Source organism: Epinephelus fuscoguttatus, linkage group LG23 (assembly GCF_011397635.1).
Source record: "Epinephelus fuscoguttatus linkage group LG23, E.fuscoguttatus.final_Chr_v1".
Classification (NCBI taxonomy): domain Eukaryota; kingdom Metazoa; phylum Chordata; class Actinopteri; order Perciformes; family Serranidae; genus Epinephelus; species Epinephelus fuscoguttatus.
The window spans coordinates 32,690,432-32,714,776 of NC_064774.1; the positions used below are offsets into that span (position 1 = coordinate 32,690,432).

At 41.3% G+C, this 24,345-nt stretch overlaps 1 protein-coding gene, 1 long non-coding RNA gene and 1 other non-coding gene across 3 annotated transcripts; 1 reads left to right on the forward strand and 2 right to left on the reverse strand.

Annotated features, from left to right (window-relative positions):
• The first annotated feature begins 363 nt into the window (after positions 1 to 363).
• LOC125884125 (uncharacterized) lies at positions 364 to 20,635 on the forward strand. Its single transcript, XR_007448648.1, has 3 exons — positions 364 to 499; positions 15,617 to 15,717; positions 19,943 to 20,635. It is a non-coding gene; the product is annotated as an uncharacterized LOC125884125 (long non-coding RNA).
• trnal-aag (transfer RNA leucine (anticodon AAG)) lies at positions 657 to 738 on the reverse strand. The gene has a single exon. It is a non-coding gene; the product is annotated as a tRNA-Leu (tRNA).
• On the reverse strand, positions 9,324 to 21,147 carry vgf (VGF nerve growth factor inducible). The gene is made up of 2 exons (XM_049568827.1): positions 20,832 to 21,147; positions 9,324 to 15,802 (listed from the first exon to the last, which is right to left on the reverse strand). Exon 2 carries the CDS (start codon positions 15,750 to 15,752, stop codon positions 13,584 to 13,586), a length of 2,169 nt encoding a protein of 722 aa, XP_049424784.1. The 5' UTR covers positions 15,753 to 15,802; positions 20,832 to 21,147; the 3' UTR covers positions 9,324 to 13,583.
• Between the last annotated feature and the right edge of the window lie 3,198 nt (positions 21,148 to 24,345).

Sequence of the window (24,345 nt, forward strand, 5' to 3'; positions counted from 1 at the left end):
TATGTGTGTGTGTGTATACATAATATATATATATATATATATATATATATATATATATATATATATATATATATAACCTACTTGGGGAGCATTCTTAGCATTTTTGAACATGCCCCTAACCCCCCTCCAGTATAAAGTATTACTACTGCCTTGGATTAAACATTGTAAAACGCTGTGTAGGCTTTACAAGCTTTACAAGGCTTGCAAGAATACAGTTGTATTGTGAATTCTAATTACTGGGTTGTGATGGCAGTGAGAGCATCTTATCCCCCCCCCCATCACGCGATCCCTTTTAATTTAATTTGAAGGCTAGCGGTCTAACTGCTTCCGGGTTGCCTCTTGGATTTGGGAAACTTTTCGCCCTGAGCTTTTACTCACAGGTATTGTTTTCCGACAGTTCGTGCTCGTTTCCTAACAACCGTAACACTTTCTATTATGGATTGTTAATGTTAAGGTAAACAAGCTGAAGCCAAGAGGTCAGCTGGATGTTCAACCTGAGGTGAGCACTGTCTGCCAGACGAAAGGAGAACAACTGTAACCAATCTGGAGAACTACCAAAAGCGACTTGACATTTTTGTACATTTGGCAATACAAGCATAAACCCAAAAGCGATATCCACAAGAAAACTACCTTCTTTTGACAAGAAAAGAAACATGTGGCAGCGGTGGGATTCGAACCCACGCCCCCGAAGAGACTGGAGCCTTAATCCAGCGCCTTAGACCGCTCGGCCACGCTACCCATGAGCATTAAAAGTAGAGACTTAAGTTTATAAAATATAAAAAAAACATATGTTCATTGTCGATCTAGTGTTTTTTTTATGTATGTGCTAATCGACCAGATCTATGCAAAAGTGCTTTCCTTCCAAGATGGCAATTAAATGCAGCCTAGACTGAACAAAAATATAATATACACAAAAAGCTTGTTTCTGTCTAATTTTGTTTACAGATATGTTAAAATCTGTTAGTGAGTACTTACACCCATGGCCATGACAATCCATCCACCTGACATGATGCTGATTAAACTGTATCATTATTACACAGATACAATAAAAATAATACAATAAAAGGTCAGCTTTATATTTGCAGTTTTATCTTGAACAAAAAAAAAAGACATTTATTAGGATTTTACATGAGTGACAGAAAAGCATTTTGTCACAGACACCCCAAAGAATCAGTCAGTACCTAGTGTGACCATCATTTGCTTCATGCAGTGCAATCTCCTTAGCATAGAGCTTACGGGAAGTATGTACATATCCTTGCACATGGAGCAGTGAATTAACATGTTGCAATAAGGCAGCGGATAAACAGCATCGCAATCTGTCTCAGGATTTCATCAAAGTATTGCTGTACATTCAACATGCCGTAAAAATAAATGCACCTACGTTGGTTGTCCGTAGCTTATTCAAGTCCATACCATAACCCCTCCACTACCATGGAAATCTCTGTTTACAGTGTTGGCAATAGCAAACCTCTCGCCTACAAACACCATACACACCATCTGCCCAGTGCAGTGTAAACCAAGATTTATCCACAAGAGAACACTTCTCCCAAGTGCCAGACGCTGTGGAAGGTGAGCAGTTACCCATTCAAGTTGGTTACAACGACGAACTGCTGTGATCAAACCAACAATTGCATCAAATGTCCAGGTGGCTGGTCTCAGACAATCTTGCAGGTGAGGTCGTTGGACATTACATGTGGTCCGCAGTTGTTAGGCCAGTTGGCGGTACTGCCAAATTAATGGAAACAACATTGGAGACAGCTTATAGTAGTGAAATGATTCAGTTCACGGGTAACAGCTCTGGTGAACATTCCTGCGGTCAGCATAACAATGACCAAAATATTCTCAGAACGGTTTGTGTAATATTCTATGAAAAATGCATGCACAACAGTTTGTGTGATATCCGACAACTTTGCGGCCCACGAGTGACAATAGGTCCTTAACATACAGTTACGTAATTAACATAAATTTACAAAGGCTAGGTTTAGGAAATAAAAGTTGCTGTTACTACACATTGTAGAGCTACCTTTTATTGTGACCATCCCAAGGCACACCTGTGTAGTAATGATGCTATTTAATCAGCATCTTAATATGCCACACCTGTTAGGTGGATGGATTATTTTGGCAAAGGTGCACAAAAAATGACTTAAGAAACATATAGACAAGCACTGATCTATGTGCTCCTAGTGGCTTGAAACTCTGGCTGGCTCATTTCAAAACAAAAAACTTGCAATATGATTTGAAATAAACACTTGGTGGCTACCTAAGTAAAATGCTTTAAGACTGAGGATAAGGACAGTAAGATGAGTTTGTGCTTGGGTTTCTGGAGTGTAAACTTCCCCAAATCCTACAATAAGCAGGACAGAGCAAACACACCATTTAATCCTTTCCTTACACTTTTGCTCTTACGTTTTTGCTTTTAGAAATTTGTTTTACAAAAATACATTGCTCTCCAAACTGGTTTTATGGCTATTTATCTCTTTTCCTGGAGGCCCACGGAGACCACTTCAGCATATGGAGAAATGTACCTGCTGTGCCTAGTTATGTCAGGTATGATTGGATGATGGCCACTTAAGGGAGGGATTTATCCCACAGTCAGTTACTGAAGACGTTCACATTGTTGCAAAATAAGTCAGACTGTTGTCACGAACTATTTGTACCTATAACTTTAAAAAGTAATGCAGTAGAATCCACATAATTAGGAATTCTGCAATCACATGACCATGTGCTGACTGGAGTAAAGAAAGAAGTAGTATAAAGAGCATAAGTCTGCAGGCAATAGGTTGAAGTTCAGGGTGGATCAAACAAAAACAGGACTTTTCCCCTCAAGACTGGTGTTTGTGCCTATGAAACTAAGTAAACCTTAAGTTGTTTTAAAGTATGTCGTGACCATGTTTGTTTTCCTAAACCTGACCTACACAACTTTACTTGCAGTAACCTAATCTACATAACTTTACATTTAGTATGGAACTTTAGCCTTAGTACATGCCGTGATGACGCCCAACCATGTTTCTTTTCCGAAAACTAGGGCCGTAACGGTACATGTATTTGTGTCGAACCGTTCGGTACGCGACTTTAGGTTCGGCACAACCCTGTACCGAATTATTGGGCGCAGGATATTATTTTATTTTATTTAGTTTTATTTTAATTCCGTTTTTGCGAGCCAGACCATTTAAAATATCTAGTTCCCCGACGGACATAATTGAGTGACGGACCAAGTCCGACCGTAAATCTCCGCTTTCACTTTGTGCAGCGCATTCTCGCATTTTGACAACATGGCAATGAGCCTGACGAAACTGAAGACCCACCTGCAAACCTTAAGTCCTCTGTTTGGGAACACTTTGGTTTCAGGGTAAAATACAAAGATGGAAATAAACAAGTTGACAAAACCAAAGCAGTGTGCCGACACTGCAGAACAGCGGTCGGGTATGTACTTGGAAACACATCTAACATGCTAATGCATCTAAAGCGACACCACCCGAGTTTGAACGTTAACCATCATGACTAGAAAAAGCAATCTGGTGCAAACTACGATATTGTCGTCGTTTAAAAAGAAAGAGCGTTTCCCTGACCATCGCACTAAAGAAATAACCAACGCCATTGGAGTTGAGTAAAATTGTTTAAGCTGCACTTTAGATATAAGCATGTTTTGTTTACTGCACTTTAACAAAGTGGGAAAGCTAAGTAAGTTCCTAGTAAAACTGAATCTGAGCAGGCTTTAAAGCTGACCAGCTGCACTATACGTTTTATTTTAATTGAGTAAAACTGTTTAAGCAGAAATGTATATTTATATTTTTCATTCAAAAAATGTGTTAAAAAAACAGCAGGATTTTATTTTTCACTTTTATATTTCTATTTTCATTCAAACAATGTGAAAAAGCAGGATTTTATATATATTTGTTGCATTCAAAAATTGTGTAAAAAGAGTTAACTGCTGTGGTGGTATGTTTTAATAAGGTTACCAATAAGTAAAAGATAGTTAATAGTTGTCTATTTTTTTCATTACTGTACCGAAAAAAACGGAACCATGACTTGTGTACTGAGGTACGTACCGAACCGAGATTTTTGTGTACCGTTACACCCCTACCGAAAACCTAACCTATGTAACTTTACATTAACTACTTAACATAAAGATCCCAGCCAAGTTTCTTTTCCCAAACCAAACCAACATAATTACGTTAACTACATGACTTGACAAAGGCCAACCATTTTTCTTTTCCTAAACCTAACCTACTTAACTTTACTTGCATAAACCAAAACTTATGTTAAGTACACAACTTTACATTAAGTATATAACTTGACAAGAGCTAACCATCTTTGTTTTCTTAAACCTACTCTACCTAACTTTACTTGCCCGTAACGTAAGTAAGTTTATGTTGAATACCAAATGCGATGATGCCCTACCATGTTTCTTTTCATTGTCCTAACCTACATAACTTTACTTGCATAAACCAAACCTACGTAACTTTACGTTATGTACGGAATGTGAAGTTGCCCAACCATGATTCTTTTCCCTGTCCTAATCTACATAATTTAACTTGCCTAAACCAAACCTACGTAACTTAATGTTAAGTACGTGACTTGACAATGGCCAACCATTGTTTTTCTAAATCTAACCTTTACATGCATAAACCTACCATATATAACTTTGCGTTAAGTATGTAACCTGAAGATGCCCAGCCGTGTTTTTTAGCCATGTTTTTTTTCCCAAACCTAACCTACGTAACTTTACATTAACTACGTAACGTAAAGATCCCAACCAAGTTTCTTTTCCTAAACCTAATCTACGTAACTTTACATTAACTATGTAACGTAAAGATCCCGACCAAGTTTCTTTTCCCAAACCAAACCAACATAACTTTACGTTAACTACGTAACTTGACAAAGGCCAATCATTTTTCTTTTCCTAAATCTAACCTACTTAACTTTACTTGCATAAACCAAAACGTATGTTAAGTACACAACTTTACATTAAGTATGTAACTTCACAAGAGCTAACCATCTTTCTTTTCCTAAACCTAATCTACCCAACTTTACTTGCCTAAGCCCTAACCTAAGTTTATGTTGAATACCAAATGCGATGATGCCCTACCATGTTTCTTTTCCCTGTCCCAACCTACATAACTTTACCTGCATAAACCAAACCTACGTAACTTTACGTTATGTACTTAATGTGAAGTTGCCCAACCATGATTCTTTTCCCTGTCCTAATCTACATAATTTAACTTGCCTAAACCAAACCTACGTAACTTCACATTAAGTACGTAACTTGACAATGGCCAACCATTGTTTTTCTAAATCTAACCTTTACATGCATAAACCTACCATTATGTAACTTTATGTTAAGTATGTAACCTGAAGATGCCCAGCCGTGTTTCTTTTCCCAAAACTAACCTATGCAACTTTACTTGCCTAAACCTAACCCATGTCACTTAACATTAAATAGGTAACTTTACGTTAAGTAAACCAGACCTATAACTTAACGTTAAGTATGTAACTTGACAACAGCCAACTAGGGCTGACCCAAAAAATTCAAAACTTCGAAGCTTCGTTCGATGGCACGGGATTCGATTGTGGAAAAAAAATTCAAAGCTTCTGCGCTTTTTTTTCTGTCTTTTTTGGGGGAGGCCTTAAACGCAACACTAACCCCCACCAGTCCGATACTGACAACGAGCGCAATCAGAGCTGGCAGACATGTCCAAGAGGTCATCAGTTACACCGGTCCGCTCTGAGTCTGGTGTCAGAGACACTTCTGATGCTCTGAGTTGCGCATCTGTTTGATTGTGCTGCAGTGTGCGCCGAGGGTTTTAATTTAGTGTTCAATCAAAAGTTAAACACTACTTATCACCGACCATTAGTGTCTCCCCCTAAATCTAACAGCACTTGCGTAAATCTAGCCTACCTAACTGTACATTAAGTAAATTACATAACGTTCAGTATGTAATGTGACAACACCATTTGTGGGGCACTAATTTGTTAGATATCATATTAACCATTGTATGAGGATACGTTGAATAAATAGAGCACATATGGCCAAATTACAGCTCTGCCTGCTAAATTTACATATTGAGATCTGATCACAATGTGGGCTAAATGAGAATAATTAACCAGACTTAATCACAGCAGGTGTAAGGGCTAACTGACATGACCAGATGTCAGAACATAAGCAGATAGTGATCAAATGTCAACACCAGGTAAAGATGGGGTATAATATGTGTGTGTGTGTGGGTGTGAGAGAGAGTGAGAGAGAGAGAATGATAGGTTTTATAGGCTATATGTTAGTATTACTGTTAATTGCTGCCAGTAACGTCTGCATGTTTCTGATATAAATATATGGGTTTTAATGAACATGCTGCTTCATGTTTACTACTGAGAATTTGTATGCTCATGAATATGTTTGATCAGCTTGTGGTTTTGTGTGCATGAGCATGCATGCATACGTACATATGTCTAATGTGTGCACTTTTGTGTGTGTGCGTGTGTGTGTGTGTGTGTGTGTGTGTGTTTGGGTGCTCTGCAGTGGCTGCATGATGATGTTGGTGGATGAGTCACCCAGTCTTCACCACGTGACATCATGAATCACTGCACCTCTCCATGGGCAGAGCTGCAACCATCAACCACTCCACTCCTCCCTTCTCTCATCCCTCACTCCCTCCTCCCTGCCTCTGCCCAGCCTTGTGTTGCTTTTTCCTCACGCTGTCATCTGGCATGCTTTCTATCTTCTCTGTCTTCTTCACTTTCTCTTTGTCTTCTCTTTATTCTGACCAGCAGTCCTTCTTTTTATTTGATTTTTACTGTAGCCTTAGAACTAATTTTAACATAATGTCTCAGTCTGAGTCCTCCTTTACTAATGCACATCCCATCTCTTATTGGCTGTCTTTTATTTCTGTCACACACTCACCACCTGGTCAATTTACACCTCCATTCATGTCATCCTGTCCTGAGGATGAATTACTGAACCTCATTTGACGCCCTGTGGAAGTCCTCGTCAGTAGTTTCATAGTTTTGGTGTTTCTCCAACCTTCACACAGACATGCATTTGTGGTTACCGCTCTGCGTGGGAGTTAGCACACCCCTGCAGCCCACAATCAGCATCTCCTCTGATGACTGCTCTAACCTCTAATCATCCTGCCAAACACCCCCACCCCTGAGCAGCACGACGTATCAAAGCAAGCCAAATCCTGCCTCCTGTTCCCTCCCACTTTTAATTACTGTCTGCGCTGTAATCAGCCCAAAGGACTTCACAAGGATCACAGGGGATTATCATTCTTAACCCTGGATGTGATTTATTTATGTGGATTTATTTATAATAAGAAGAATGTAGTTTTCACAATGCACCAGACCATGACTGAGACAGTCATTGGCTTCAATGAAATTGACAGTTCCAGCATGTTTGTTTATTCAAACGTGCAATGTCTAAGATATGGCCAGAATCTTAGTTTAAAACATTTAAAAATGAACTAACATTATCGACAGCATGTGAAGAAGTTCATGTATTGTCTATGTATTGTGTTGCAGAGATGAGTACTATTTTATTTTATTTTACTTTATTTTATTTTTATTTTTATTTTTTTTCTTGTTAGAATGCTAACCAGCTAGCCCTGGCTCCTCTTGTCTTGTAATACCACTTGTAGCTACCTCAAGAGGCGATCAGTGTTAATCTGATGAAAACTATGCCGAAAATGTTTGTCAGTGACCTTTTCTCCATGACATAAATGAAACAATGACGAGCTAAAAATGGATCTTGATAATAAAAAAAGATGAAATCTATATTTCATTTTCATTGACGTGATTTGACGAAAATGTTAGTTTACAGCCAAGAAGGGCTGTGTTTGTAATTATCTTCAAATGCTGCATGAGCGATAGGCTGGCGAACTCCAGTAAATAGTCTGCACCAGGATGTTTTGCTAGCCAGCGAAAACACTCACACTGGAGCAGTCAGCTGTTGGCGTGAGTTGTGAGCTGTAATTCAGCAGTAAATAATCAGCCATGTGTGTCTGACTGTGAATGACAGAGCTCCTGAGTGGATTTGTGGAATTTGTTAGTTGCAGCAGTGGCTGTTAGCAGTTAGTTCCACTTGTTAGCATCTGAACAGCAGAGCAAGCAGCCACCGGCCACTAGACTTAACATCTGATCTTCTCAGGACTCTACTCAGTCCGGACTGGAAAAGGTTTATGGGTTGATACAGTTTGACAGGCAGGTTGGAGGCTCAGTTATCTGTGAGTGTAGCTGTGCTGTAAGTAATCAGTTTTCTCTGACAAAGATGAAAGTACAGTAAACCTAAAGATGGCTGAAGCTCTTGGCAAGCAACCTTTATCACCATCCTAACCACTAACTCCCAGCATGGACCTTCATTTACAACCCAGTAGCAACTTGAATTCAGCCAGCACAAGACCCAGCGCCAGGGTTCTTTGTTACAATTATGTGTTGGCAAAGTGAAACACTGCCAATGCAGTCAATTAGGATTTTTGTTTTGTCATGGTGGACACATGAATTAAGTATAAAGATCAAGAAATTCAGCATAGGATAGAAGCGAGGGATGATAGATAGGTCAAACAAACATTGACCTTTAAAATGTTACTTGTATTAGTCTATGCACATCAGATAATTAGTACTATTAACTGCAAAATAAGAAACCAAGGTTTATCAGTATGTGATTCCTTAACTCTACATTGACATAGTTTTCAACTAGCCTATATACTTAAACAGCATAAAAACAGCACAAACTAAATTCTGTTCACCTCCACTGTGTTAAGGAGGAGGCAAGAATTTCAGAGAAACCTAGTCAAATAAAACTAAAGCTATGGATAGATGTGACTAGGACTAAGAGAGAAAATGTGTATTCATAGACTTGTTAAACCAAAGACTTATACGTAGTTAAAGTTTCTCTTTATTTTGTTCCATGACAGACTTCAATTAATGAGATTTGCTGTTGATACTCACGTTCCTCAAAATGATTCATAATCTTTTTCTCTCTCTGTCTCATTCTCACTTCAAAGGCCATCCACCAATCCGTCCATCTGTCCATCAAATGTATCAATCTATGCCAAATGCAATGTCCAGGACTGTCAGAGTACATGACATAAGCCTGTAACTATCTCACAGTACCTGGACATTTCAGTCACTCGAGTGTTAATGACATCTGAAAACAGGAAGACTGTGGAAAATATGAACGCCTTTGCGACTATAATATCCAGGTCCAGTGGCATGGCTATCCAGGCTCTTTCCTTTCTCCTCTCACACTCACATAAAAATTCTCTCTGTCCACAATGAAACATTTTTGTAATAAAAATAGTTGACTTTATTGTTTCTTTATGTGTAGCAAAAGTAGTCATTGACATGCGCATATGTACATCCAGCAAACGCATGTTTATTACGATGGTTACAACAAGGTACATCTAGAAAGACCATGGACAACACTCGCCGCATACATGACTCAAACAGTGATTTTAAGGTACACTGACATCATTGTTTCTGTCATCTTTAATTTTTTTTTTATACTTTTTTAATTGATGCTTGTACATCTTCAAAGAAGCAAGGTTTAGATGCAAGTATACATAAACGTGCAGACACTGTACCCTCACCTCTGGTCTGTAGCTTCAGATCTCAGTCCCTTTTTTCCCCACATCTTAATCTATAACCTCCGTCTTAATCTTGTAAAAGACAACAAATTATTAGAATTTACAAAAAGCTTTGTTTTAACCCCTCTGTTTGATTCACTCTCTTTTTCAAAACAAATGGCCTCTTGTTGACTTTTTTTTCAGTATGAGATTGTCAATGCCATGATTCTGTTTTGGCTTGGCAACAAAGATGTTGAGATTTGCTGATCCCTTAGCAACAGATAACCGCAGAGGTCAACAATACAGACAAACCAAAGAGCAGCATCTGCTCTTGTTCCCAGTGATGTTATTTGAGAAAGAGGTTAACGTGGAAAAAAGCCTATGTTTATTGACAACCGATTATCAGTAGCCATTTAAGTAAAGAAAGGAAATCTCAGCAGTACAATCCTTTTCTTTTTTGCACAATAAAAAACTTTTTTTTTTACAATCATTTTTATAACACTGCCATCTACCAATCCAAGCAATGAAAATCCCTTCATTGTGTTTTTTTTTTGTTTTGTTTTGTTTTTTTTTAAATTGTGAACTTAGTTTTACCTGAATATGAGCCAACTGATCCCATCTCCACTGGAATCAGTTTCAGAGAATGAATCATTTCTATTATCCCATCTGCTACCATTACAAAAGTGATGTCAGCCTTGATCTCATGGTAAACATCAAATGGTACAAAAGAAAAAAACAAAGTAATGTCAGGGATGTCATAGTGACATGTAAGGCAACCGATTTCATCTCAGAATTTGGAAACAACTTCCCACCTACAAATGTATAAAAGGTATGACTGAATGTTGTGCAACATTTAGATAAAAAAAAATCAGAATGGATTCTCAGTTGAAAATGATCAATGAAAAATAAATTTTGAATGCTAAAATCACACTAAATGGTCTTTATTGAGCTAAAGGTAACTTTGGGGGCACTTTGGGGTGCTGTAACAAAACCATGGAGAGTATCTTTAAAGAATAAGGCTGGTGATTAACTACATCACAAATACACAAATCTTGTGTGCAGAGCATAGACCAGGGGTCTACAATGTTCTTCAAGCCAAGGACCCCTTAGCTCAAAGAGAGACGGAGCAGGGACCCCCTGCTACATATATTGTATAAAGCTGAGTTGCACTTGAGATAAATCTCTTAATATTTTCCGGTCTTCTTTTGTTCGCACCTGCTTGTAGCTGCCAAGTTAGTAGCAGTTGTAGCATGGCTAGGTGCATTAGCGTCCCCCTCTACACTTTTGCTGGAGGTTTCTGAGGTGGACGTATGTCAGAGTCTCTTGCTTGAAACTTTACAAAATTATCAATTGTGGCGCACAAGAATGTTTGTACATTTGGAATAATAATTAAGTTAAATTTAGCTACTAGTTCACCTTGCTGTTATGGATAAGTGCTGCACAGCGATTCAGTGTTAGCTAGCTAGCATGATTACACAAGGATGGGTAACAGTTAGATTATCATTATTGTTGTGTAATGTAAATTTAATTTCTTTTCCATGAATAGGCTAATTATCTTTGCTAATAATATCTTGGATTCATGTTGTATATTTTTTAGATATATTTTCATTTTAATAGAGCCCTCTGTATGGGGCAGCACGGTGGTGCAGTGGCTAGCATTGGTGCCTCTCAGCAAGAGGGTTCCTGGTTCAAACCCAGGGCGCAGAGCCCGCATGCTCCACCTGCGTCAGCATGGGCCCTCTCCAGTACCCCAGCTTCCCCCGCAGTCCAAAGACATGCAGGTACGTGTGAATGTGAGCATGAATGGTTGTCTGTCTCTGTTGTGACAGACAATAGTCTGGTGACCTGTCCAGGGTGTACCCTGCCTCTTGCCCAGTGTTACCTGGGATAGGCCCCAAACTCCATCAGGATAAACGGGTACAGAAAAGAATGAATGAATGAAGGACCCCCTGTTGTTGTTATTGTAAAATAATGGACATAGCCGCCACAACATCACCCATTGGTTTGTGGACTTCATTCTGAAGTCTTGATATTGGCATTTTGGCCATCTTAAGCATAAGTATTGTGATAATATCGTATTGTGGATCCTCTGGTAATTCTCACCCCTTAGCCCTGGAGGAGTGAGGGGTGGATCTGACTGTGAAACCGAGGACATTATCAGCAGACAGTCTGTCACTCATGATGCATAACTTTAAGCCTTATAAAAATGCGAAGAGGCAAGTTAAAATAAAATTCAACTCCCTTACAGTTGTCATGAATGGGAAAGTAGCTGTAAAGTTGGGCATTTTAAAATGGGGGTCTATGGGGATTGAGCCAGGCTCAAGTGGCCATTGAAGGGACTGTAGGTTTGGCACTTTGGCCTTGGCTTCATTTTCAGCCTTTTAGGTTGCCACTTGATGTGGACCCAAACCAACCATGAATGTATCCACTAACAAGTATTGTGTGTATCAAAGCCCAATATATCTTATTCCTCTGTTCCATAGAGCTGTGCTATTGTCCAGAAACTATGATCACTTGACTAATCCTCCACTGAAAATAGTCTCCAACAAAGGCACCATTGTACATTGTGCATGTAGAGATGTGAAAGTATGTGGGGTTTGAACTTCTCCATTAACCTCTCTTTTTCATTTGTCACAAAAGTGAGTGTAACACCATGAGATATGTCCTCAGTAGCAAGAAAAAGGCTTGGAAATGAAAGCCAGAGGAGGGGTCCAAAAGTAACACACACATTTGGTGTTCTAAAATTAAATATAGAATAACACCAGCCTTATTCTTTAGAAAACATGTGTTAAGTAAAAGAGCAGTATGCCTCCACCACTGCATCCTCCTCTGAAGGCGTCAAAGAATGCCATATAGAGTTTGGCCAGGGTTTGGCACCATAGCAACAAGGTAATTGAAGTTATGCAAAAGGATGAGTCATCCAAGCCATTATAGTGGTGTTAGTGTGGCTTCCACAGCCCTTTGTATGAAATATGCTTTTTTGGTGCGTTATATTTCATGATAAAGAGCTTCGGTGGCTATGTGTGAGTATACATGATGAGAAGGTGTTGCTCTGCTGAAATGTTTCTGCTGCATTTTTATACAAAAATGATACATTTGCATAAAAATGTATTCATTTAAAAAAAAAATGAGATTGTGAATGTTTTTCAGCATATGGCCATTCCAACAGGATGTCTGATTTCGATTCCATCTGTAAGAGATTAAAGTTATGTCAGCTGTATAATATCGTATAACAATATGACCAGAGGTATGTAGACACCTTGTGGTTTGGAGATGTTTTTCCTGGCCCCTTGGTTTGTGTTTGGCTGCTTCCTGCCAACACCTTTTGGATGAATTTAAACATCGACTGTGCGCCAGACCTTATCACCCAACATCAGTGTTCCCTTTTTTCATCACATATGGCTGAAATGTTTGTCATTCACATAATTTTGGCCATGTAATGTAGGTCATTTTAGAAAGATGATGAAATATTTTTCAAATTTCCTGCCTGAGATAATTACACAAATATTCCCTTTGTGTACCAACTGTAAAATTCCATCAGCCATCGAACATTTTCCAGCATCCATCACCACCTCTGACTCTGTGACTCTGAAACAGATTTTTTTTTTTTTAAAGGTACAGGTAACAACATATTTAAGCGTCCTCCTTTGTTGGCATTGTAAAATGTCCAAATGGAGAATGTTGTCATGCGGAGTTTGGATGAAAAGTTCTAGCATGATACAAATCTTTGCCGTGTCATGCTTTCCACCAGCCCACATTCATCCTGTTTCCCCTTCCTTCACAGAGGAGGAGTGTAGATTTATATCTTCTGTTCATTTTCCCACCAAAGTTCCATTTCATCCAGACTAAATCTGGAAAAAAGTCCTCCTTTATGTCCTTGTCCAAATCACAACCAACCAAAATAGGAGAAAGGAATTTGTTACATATTTAACAAAACCAAACACCAGCAATACGAAATCATAAATACGCTCTTTTCTGCTCATGTCTCATCTTTTCCTCTTGTTCTCACTCTCTTCTAATCGCCTTTCAGTCCAACATCGGTCTCTTCATAAGAATCTGCTGTATGTATTTCTCCAGATCGTCATTGTTGTTGCTTTCTGGTTGCTTTCCAGCCCCATAATCTTTGTTTCTTGTCACTGTAGGTGCTGCAGGGGCTGAGTAATAAAACTTCTGTTGAGGAGGGATTGCAGGAATTCGGGGGGGGGAACGGGGTTTGGGGATGGGTACTGGCTGAAACCTGTAGCTGGTGTAGTAAGGCCTCAGCTGGAGGCCTGAGGGTGGGGTTCTCAGCCGAGGTTGGACCCAGCTGTGGTAACGACGTTTGGGAGGGAAAGAGTAGGAGTCATCCACGGAATTTCCCAGGAAGTTGTTGGGGGTAAGAGCTGGTTTGGGGACGAAGTAACGGGGTTTGGGTCTCGGGGGAGGAGGAAAATAGATGGGGTAGTAGTCTGGGTACAGTTTCCTCTGGTAGTAGGACGGGTATGTGTAGGGGTACAAAGGGTAGCCAGTCCAAACAGACTTGGGTGATTTGAGCCAGTAGTCCTGTTTAATTGACAGAGGCTTCTGAGGTTTGGGCCAGCGATTCTGATTGGCTAACAGAGGCTTGGCAGGTTTGCTCCAGAGATCCTGTGATTTGGTTTGCGATTTCTCCTGTAACCATGTTTTGAGTAGATTGACAGCTGGTGAGGGTTGCTTAGAGACAGGGAAGCTATTTTGATTGGTTGGAATCTGCGATGCTGAGAACCCATTGGTTGATGAGAATGAAGAAGACAGCGGAGGTGGAGGTCGCTGCCAACGAGACGTCATGTCAGGCGGCACGTCTTTCTTCTTCTTCTTCTCCACATCGCTGATGATATCCACCACGTCATCAGCAGGGAGATGGAGCTTGTTGGAGATCTCAATCAGCTTGTCGATTGTCTGGGGGTCGATGTCATCCTCTTCCGTCACTTCCTGTTCCTCGTCGGACCTTTTGTCCTCAGCGGCGTTGGATAAAGACGAGCCATACTTCTTGTTCCCGTTGTTCTGTTTGACCATGTAGCGCAGCAGCATGTCCGAGGCAATGTCGGCCAGCTTCTCCTCCTCCATCTTGGCTCTCTGAGCCTCGGCCGCCTGCCTCCTCATCTCCTCCTGCTCTGCTTTAGCCCGAGCTTCCTCCTCCTCAGGACTCAACACCTCTTCGTCTTCCTCCTCCTCCTCCTCCTCCTCTGGTTCATCATCCTCCATCACTTCCTGCTCTGCCGGAGGTTTGGACTGTTCAGCATTGCTGCCAGCGTAATTATTGTCCTCAAAGTCATCCATAAAGTTTCCTCCCCTGAATGTTGGGAAGTTCAGGCCTTTCTGTGTCTCCTCCTGCCATTTCAGTTTCTTCTTAGACATGGCGAGGTCGTTGCCTTTGTTAAGTGGTATGATGTCGTTGTAGCTGCTGTAACCTCTGCTTTCTCTCTGGTTTTGCTCTGAATCTCCCTCCCTCTTTGTGGCTGTGTTCAAACGTGGAAACTCCTTCATCATAGTCTCCAGGTTCTTCAGCTCCTCTGGGCTGAGCTGCTCCTCCTCCTCATTGCTGCCTTGCTCAGGGCTGTTGGGCCCCTGCTGAGAGGTGGCGCCTTGCCCTTTCTCCCCTCTCACATCTACACGAGAGGACTGCTGCTCTGTTTGGACCTGGACTGTCTGACTTGTGGTACGACTGGTCACCTTTTCTGTCATCTTCTCCTCTTCCTCCTGAGCTTTCTTCCTCTCCTCTTCCTCCTCTCTTTCCTGCTCCTTCCCCTGTGCAGCCATCAGCAGCTCCAACTCCTGCCGTCCATCTCTGTCTCTGTCTGCTCCCTTCATTGTCCTCACTTCTCTGTAAGCTTCTCCTTTTTTAACCTCTCCCATCTCAGCCTTCATTTCTTCTTCCACCCCAGCGTGCTCCGCACCCTCCCTCCTTTTCTCTACTTGTGAGCGATTCAGTGCCTCCAGTAAAACTGCTGCTAGTGTTTTGGGATCCACATCTTTAAAGAGCTCCTCTTCTTCTTCTGCCTCTTCTTTCTGTATTGATCGTGTCTCCTCTTCCTTCACAGGAGGAGTATCTCTGTGTGGGCTATCGACATCTCCAGGGGTGATGATCGGGTTGGGGGTGGACAGATGGAGGAAGGAAGCCCCTGTCAGGAGGACTAGGAGGGTAAGGGCACTTGAGGTGTTGTGGTACCCAATCATGGTCACTCAGAACAAGGCTTGCTGCGATCAGCGAGGGGGATCAGAAATGCCTGGAGGAGAGAGAAAACACATCTTCAGTAACAATAAGTCTCCAACTTGTTGCCTTGTAGCACATAACCACAGCACAGTCATGTTTACACCTGGTATTAACATGCGTTTCAGTGATCCCAACACAAGTGGACACTCGAGACACAACACTACTCATACCTACCTGTTACTGTCTATATCACTAATGCTAGAAGGTCAAAGGTTATTATGTCCACACTCTCACTAGCTGCTTGCTAACATGCTCTGTAGTCATGTTTGTGGTAGTGTATGTACTGCTAAAGATATCACTGTCAGCAGAATTCATCGTGGGAAGACGTGGACTGGTGACACCAAATGTAACTACCACAGAAGTTATTTTGAGTATTTTTTTAGATGTTTATATGTCTGTGTAGACTGATTTTGTCAACGCAATAATGTTGCAAGATCTTTTGATGTTAATATTTGGTTGAATTTAGGTTGTGATGGCGGGTAACCAAAATTCAATGTCAGGACATTTAATGCTAATGTCAATTGATGAAGAATACTGACGACAGATGATGTCGATATTTTGTTGTTTTTAAGTTGTGTTGTTAAAGCAGCTGTGCGGAACTTTTTACCATTTATAAAACTTTCCCTAGTTCGTATCACCCCCCCTTGAAGATCCGCATATTTATTGAACCCAACAGCAACAAAAAAGCCTTTCTCTACATGGCTATTTAGCGTAGCCTTGGTCGGGTTGGACACAGCGGAAGCAAACCAGAATACGGCACCCAGAGGTGGAATTAAGTCTGCACGCCCGCAGCGGCCCGAAGCCATTAAACCACAGAAGAAAAAGCAGCCGTGTTTACGAGTAGGATTTAAGAAACAGGCTAAATGACATGTAGTAGGGAGTAATGAATGATTTCGGACACATTGCACACTCTTGTACAGTAGGTGGTGGTATACACCTGGAAGTTGTTTGTGATCTGCCAATAAACTGAGAGAAGAAGAAGAGCCGCGTTTACAAAGAGTGTTCTTCGAGTATGCGGTACACAATGGGCATTGCTGAACACATAACAGTTTTACCAGATTTGTCTATAAGGACTTGGTTGTACTTTCGATGTCATGGTGGATAAAGAAGGAGCACCATCTAAAAGAAAAAAGACAGAAGAAGGCTAAACGGGACAGTGATAGGGCTCGAGCTCAAACGAGTGTAAACCTCGGTCAGGCATTCACCAAGTGGAGAGAGCTGAGAGATTTGAAAGGTTTTAAAACTGATCCCGAGTTGGCCCTTTTCCTAATCGACAGGTATGTAATTTTTGTTTTTATTTAGAGAATATACCGCAGTTTGTTAGAAGTTGTTTCACTTCAATGTATGATGACATGGAAGTAATAAGCAAGCTAAATGCAACGTTAGCTGATGTGAACCGCTTTTGTCTAGTAACGTTACAACAAACGCCACAAAATTATCTGTGACTGTGACCATGAACACCAATATACAGCAGGCAGTTGTCCTCAGTTTATAAGAAATTCAGAGCTACTCCAGAACATTTATGATTTTCCTCTCGCTCTCCAAAACAAATGCATGCGGTAATTGCCGGTTGCAGTCTATGGGGTGCCGTTTGTAAAGTGGCTCACGCTGAAAATAACATCAACATTTTGCCACATTTAGCTTCAAACAATGTTTAAAAAAGTGTTGTGAATTTTTTAACGTCACCTTTTACCACATTTACAGCAATATTTGTTAACTTAGAAATATATTAAATACTTAGTTGTAAGGTATGGAGAGCAAAACCTAACGTTTCCAAAACGTCGTAATGTTAAAGGTCCACATAACTTGAAATTCTAACATTGTTTGGCATTTAAAATATGGTCAACGTGATTTTCATTCCATCTAAAATTAAACGTCTGTCCAACGTAAGAGTCCAACATCTTTTTAACTTAATTTTTTGATGTCTGGTGCCAGCTGGGATGTAGCCACAAAACTTTAAAGGTGTGCATTGAGATCAAAATTAAAGTTTGGTTCAAAGATGGGTGTGGTCTGAGCAAGGGGACTGGAAGTTATGCTGTTTTCACACAACAAGCAACACGGCAACAGACTACAAGTAATTTTCAATGGAAACTAGTGACATGACGCTCAACACCTGTTGCTGCTGATGGCTGTGACATGCTTCAAACAAAAGCTGAGCTGGCCTCAACTTTTGCCAGCACTCCAATGATGCAGTGAGGTGTCAACCAATCATATGGTTTGTTTCTAGCTGTGGTAATGTGTTATTTAGCTTAGTTAGCTGACACTTTGCTAGCTTTCTGTGTATTGCGGTGCATACAGGGATGCAGTGGAGTGGCGAAATGTGGCTCAGACACTGATCATAAGCAGATATTTTATGTCCAAATACAAACTTGAGATGACATTCAGTGGAGGTGCTTTGCAGCAGTAGTACAACACTCTAACGGCAACTCAGTGAAAACGTAGCTGGGCACAGTCAGTACATTTATCTGGGTGTGTTAGTCCAACTTTGAGAAATTCAATTTAGTACAATTTCAGTAGAACTAACATGAACTAACATGATTTTAAAAGTCTGGTGTAAGCTGGATTATCAAAAATAAATCCATTTTCTCTAATGTCATGTAATGTAATTGGGAGTTGAATTACTCCTGCATGTATACAGTTAATCAGACCCACATGCTCCACAGTTTCCACCCTGGACTTTGACCCAGAAGTCAAACAGCATTAAATGCAGAAGAAGAAGCCTGTGACAACGTACGAAATGTACATTACGGACAAAACGTATAGAGCTGTTAAGTTGTCCACCATGGTCCCAGTTTGCTGCTAGCTACAGTAGCTAAGTTTTTTGTCGATTATTTGGTCTGTGATGTAATAGGTCAACTGGAAAAAGGTCAGACACTGACAGGCTGAAAGGGGGCATATCACCACCTATCGTAGCGGAGTCAAATATACTTCGGTCAATAAATTGATTCCCCTCCCGTGCTTATATACTGCGACAAGGACATTAGTCCAATTAAATGGCCGACTGTGCATGTAAACATACTGACTGTTGCTGTGTAGCTTGTAGAGTAAAGGGTCAAGAAGTGGGGAGGGCCCCCCCCATACTAACTGTACAGGCTTGTAGCTTAGATCTCACACACACACACACACACACGCACGCACGCACGCACACACACACACACACACACACACACACACACACACACTTGCTGACATTTGCTTTGAGTTGCAGATTGCTGTATTGCAGCTGGAGTGATCTGGATGCAAGTTGGCCTCTTATATTTCACATGTGAAAACATAAACTTCTGCTGTTCTTTTCCTAACTAATCCTCAGGTGCAATCAGCTGGATCAGGTGCGTTCAGCCAATGAAGAATTGAGAGGCACCAACTCTTTATCTTATTAGGTGTGGGCAGAGCAGGGAGATGTGGCTCTTTAGGAGCAGGATCACTGCGCCACTGCAACATAGGAATGTTGTTTTGCTGATAGTGTTATTATTAGTGATTCCAGTAAGTACAGTTTCTGGTGCGGGGAGGAGGACAGAGTGGTGGTGGGTGAGTGTTGGTGGGGTGGGGGGATTGCTTCCATCGGTTGAAATGTTTGGTCCACCATTCTGGAGTGCAACAAGTGCACTGACGTTGACGTGTATTGCCATTTCTTCAACACGCCTACACATTAGTCTGCGCTCCAGTATATTTGTTTAAAGTGCGCAAAAGATCCCCATAATAGCCGATCCTCTTTTTTAATGGACCACCGCCGAATTGCACTGTTTGCTGCAGTTAATTTTAAGGACACTGCGAAAATATCTGCAGTCATTTTGTCTATATATATATATATATTTATATATATAAATAGTAATAAAAATCTACGTTTATTGAGTTTTAGAAATGATTTTTATAGCCATCAGAGATATTTCAAGACATCCTCAAGACAATCTAAAAAACAAGTTTATTTGTGATGGAATTTATTCTTATTTTCAGTTTAAATAAAAAAATAAAATCCAAGAGCCAATAACAGACCAACACGGGCACGTTCTGCAGTAGAGGCAGTGGAGGTGGCTGGATTGCAGAGGGGTGCGTGATGTGCAAACACGCAGCAAATAATTGCTGATCGAATGACATATCTCATCATAAACCAAACACATCAGCTTGGTTGCATCTCTCCTATTCTGTCCTGCAGGAGCCCTCTGGCCTGAGCGGGTCAACACCACAGTTTATGGCAGCAGAACGGATTAACAATCTGAGAGGCAAGAAATCAAGACAAAAATCTGTCAGCATAAAGCCACCTCCAGACTGTCAACATGAGTAACCTCCCCACAGCCTACACACTGACTGTAAACCTCCAACCCCCCCAACAATCATGGACGTCAGTGTTATGCAGACATTTTAGACACGACAAAGGACTGCCATTGTCTCTGTGGCATCATAACCTGTTTAGCTCCACCGCACCTTAATGCACATCAAGGGAAGCGTCTGAAGCAGCTCCAATCTACTCTGCTTTTTTTTCTTATTTTTTTTTCGTCTGGTTATTTTTGGCAAAGCGAGTCATGGTGGAGATGGCTAGAGATGAAGATAACTGTGATGATGATGATGATGATGATGATGATGACGATGATGATGATGATGACGGGGAGGAGGGCAACAGCCACCTCTGTTGACCATAAACAAAGGGATACAAGTAACAATCCATTCAGCTCCCACAGGGGCCGCACAGTAATTCACCGCAAAATAATGCAAATGTCCCATGAAAAAAACCCCGCTAATTTATCTGTTAACTACAGACTGTGAAATATGTTATTGGATTTATCTAATCAATAAAAATATCATGTGTCTAAAGGGAATTTAAATGTATTCAGATGACTATTAAACCTTCTCCAACCCAACAAACAAACTCTCTCTTTTGTAGCCTACATTCTTTGCAGATGTGAACTGCACAGTGAAAAATTGCGGAGCTTCGGAGGGATTTTAATTTTTCATCTGATTTCTCAGTATCAGTAATCAACCTGTCAACCCAATTAATTTCTTTTTTTCCCAGAGGAAAAAGTAAAGTAAAATAAGTTGCCTCTTACTTGCAGTTCAGTGAGAGCAGCGGGGGGATTCCAGCTTCCCCTCCCAGTCACGTCACACTCGGAGCCGCTAGAAGTCCCGCTGTCACGCACGGAGCCCACTGCCCGAACCGTGTTGTTGTTGTTGTTATTGTTATTGTGTGCAAGTTGTTGTCTAATGATAAGTGTCGTCACCGTTGTTGGTTGTCACTGAGTTGCGGTCACCTCCTGTGCTCCTCTCCCGGGATTCCACTCCTCGGCTCGGTCTGATTTAAGAACCACGGACAGCGGCTGCTGCTGTCTTATACCTCGGTCCTCCCCGGCCCACGTGATTCATGCGTCAAGCGGTCCCCATTGACGTCACCAGACTGGGTTTCATTCATAAGATTTCTCTGCCCCCCTCCTCCTCCCTCCCCCTCCCCTCTTTGATCGAACCAATTAGCTGCAGTGCGCGAGCTGCTGAATGAACAGAAGCCGGTGAATGAATTCGCAGTTTATGGTGCCATCTCTCAGGACCGGAGCCAGACTTTCTGGGGACACAGACTGTGTCTGAAGTTCAAGCAACATGTTAATAATAATAACAATAAATTAAAGAGGCCGCATGAAATAAATTCAATTTATGTTTAAAGAATGATAGGCAATATATAGGCTACATTAAATATAATTTCAAAATAATTTACTGGCTTCATTTATGTTGGGCTCGTCACCCCATCTCACCCACATGTAGCCTATTAGAAGAGACGTATTGGAGAGATATTGTATCAGATTATCTTATCAGAAAGTGTTAATGAAATCACATAGGCCTATCGCCACATAGGCGATTTTGGTTCTACAACCCTGCAGGGGTGAAGAACCAAAATCTTGGGCCCTATGCATAAGCAGTCTCTGTGGGCCCCCCACCCTTAGTCTTTGGATATGTCTCTCCCACACACCTTTTGAATATTCAACACATTCTCATACTGACCTCGTCACATATCAACGTTAGTTCATTCCACGTCCACGCATATGATATGCAAGGTACCCTGGGTGCGTTGGTTGATGGTTGATGTTCTGGGATGCTGTGTCACCTTCAGCCTGCATGTTATATGCATTGTCTGTTTTCAAAATACACTTCTGTTTTCACAGGAAATATACAGCTTGCATATAGTCTCTCTCAAAATAAATGCACTTCATTGGTACAACACAACAAAAGCACATGGTTGGGTTTAGGAAAAAAGAACAGGGTTTGACTTCACAATCTTATGAAAAGTGAACACCGGCCTCACGGGTCAAAGTCAGCGGTTGTTGGACCCATCCACACAACCCCTCATACCCAACCTACTCGGCAGTGGCGTAAGGTAGTTACAATGGGCCCCAGTGCACACTATTATGAGGGGCCCTATTACGCCCTAGTTACAAGTTATGAAGCACACACACGCACGCACACACACACACACAGACATACACACACAGTTTTTGGTGTATATATATTTTAGCAACAGTGTGTCTTACTGCCACTTTTACGTTACATCCACTTGCAGTTACTTGATATTGGACACATTAACATACATATTATACAGCAATCATCATTACATATCTGTATAAGACAAATCTACAAAAGAAAATAGGAAATTGTTAGTTTAACTTGATAGTTTTTTATTGGTAAATTATAGTTTTTTAAATAGTTTATGTAGAATATGTTTATAATTTGTTATAGATTGACACTGTTTTACAAAACCATTGTGGAGATGGGTTTGCCTTATTTAGGGCATGTATGGAAAATGGCACCATTTTTGTTTTAATGTGAGTTCTTCTTTGAACACGGGCGTATTTCCAGGTGGCAGTCGGGACCCTCCACTCCATGGGCCCCAGTGCAACCGCACTGCCTGCACTGTCTATATTGACGCCCCTACTACTCGGACTTTTACCTTCTTAAGTTACGTTGTTGTCCCTCCACGTTTCCCCCTGAAGACCCCGGGCACCATTAAACAATAACTGCAACTGGCTGCGTATCATGCTGATGTGAAAAGACGGCTTTTTTCGTTGCTGTCTGACACTGGAAGTCGCTGACTAAGCGCTGGTTTACGACAACTTCAGAGTGAGGTCGGGTTGGAATATTATACAATGGAAGTTTGAAGATGGTGACGCCTGGTCTGAACTTGTGTGTTGCGTACAGCCAAACCGTGTTCAAATAAATACGGGCGGTCATCAAATTCAAATGGCTCATCCAGATCCAGTTGGTCAAAATCGGGTAAAAATTTGGACATGTTTGTTGCGGCAAGTCAAAACACTCACTCAGAGAGTGAAAGTCTGGCTCTGAAATCTCACGTCTCACGAGATTTACTTCGGTATCACATACTAAAATTGCAACAGGCAGAGGAACATGTCCAAGTCCAGCTAAAGGTAAACACAGTCCTTTCTCCTTTGCGTCATGTTGTCGTATAGTTATACTAACAATCCGAGCCTATCTGTGTGAAAAAATGCACTTTTAGTGGACGTGTTTTGACGTTGTTTGATGCTGTCTGAGTGCCTATTATTTAATATAGTGCACGTTCACGGGCTGCAGGCAGGTCAGCCCTAGCTTCGTACCGGAGAAATGTCAAATATTGAACATCCTATCACTCATTTAGACAAAAGTAGATCGGAGAATAGGGCCCAGGTTGAAAAAAACATTAGTTCCCCTTTAAAAATTCATAAGATTATATACATCATTAGACACGACCAAACTGCATCAAAGGCAGACAGATGGCTAGCAAATCATTTTGAAGTAATGGTTAACAAGTTACACAAGTTGGAGCATATCCTGAAGAAGAAGAAAGAAGAAGAAGGAAGTCATGGAATCAGATAAGCTCAAAAGTTTCTTGTAAACTAGGTGCTTTTGAAGAATGTCCTTCCTTTGTTTAAGTAACTTTTGTTGTACTTTAGCCATGCCATTTGCCACTGTTCTGTTATTATGGTATGTAATGTTTGTGCTGAAATGAAATGAATGAGTTTGCTTTCAGTCCTTTACTATTCCTTTCTTTTTTTCTTCCTTTCTTTTTTTGGAACCCCAGTTTCCCATCCATCCATCCATTTTCATCCACTTATCCGGGGCCGGGTCGCGGGGGCAGCATGCCGAGCAAGGCACCCCAGACATCCCTCTCCCTAATTCCCAGCTCCTCCTGGGGGACCCCAAGATGTTCCCAGGCCAGACAAGATATATAATCCCTCCAGCGTGTTCTGGGTTTACCCCGGGGCCTCTTACCAGTGGGACGTGCCCGGGACACCTCCAGTGGGAGGCATCCTAGTCAGATCCCTGAACCACCTCAACTGACCCCTTTGGACACGAAGGAGCAGTGGCTCTACTCCGAGCTCCCCTCGGATGTCCAAGCTCCTCACCCTATCTCTAAGGCTGAGCCCAGCCACTCCACAGAGGAAACTCATTTCCGCCGCTTGTATCTGCGATTTCATTCTTTTGGTCACTACCCAGAGCTCATGACCATAGGTGAGGGTTGGGATGTAGATGTACCAGTAAATCGAAAGCTTTGCTTTCCAGCTCAGCTCCCTTTTCACCACGACG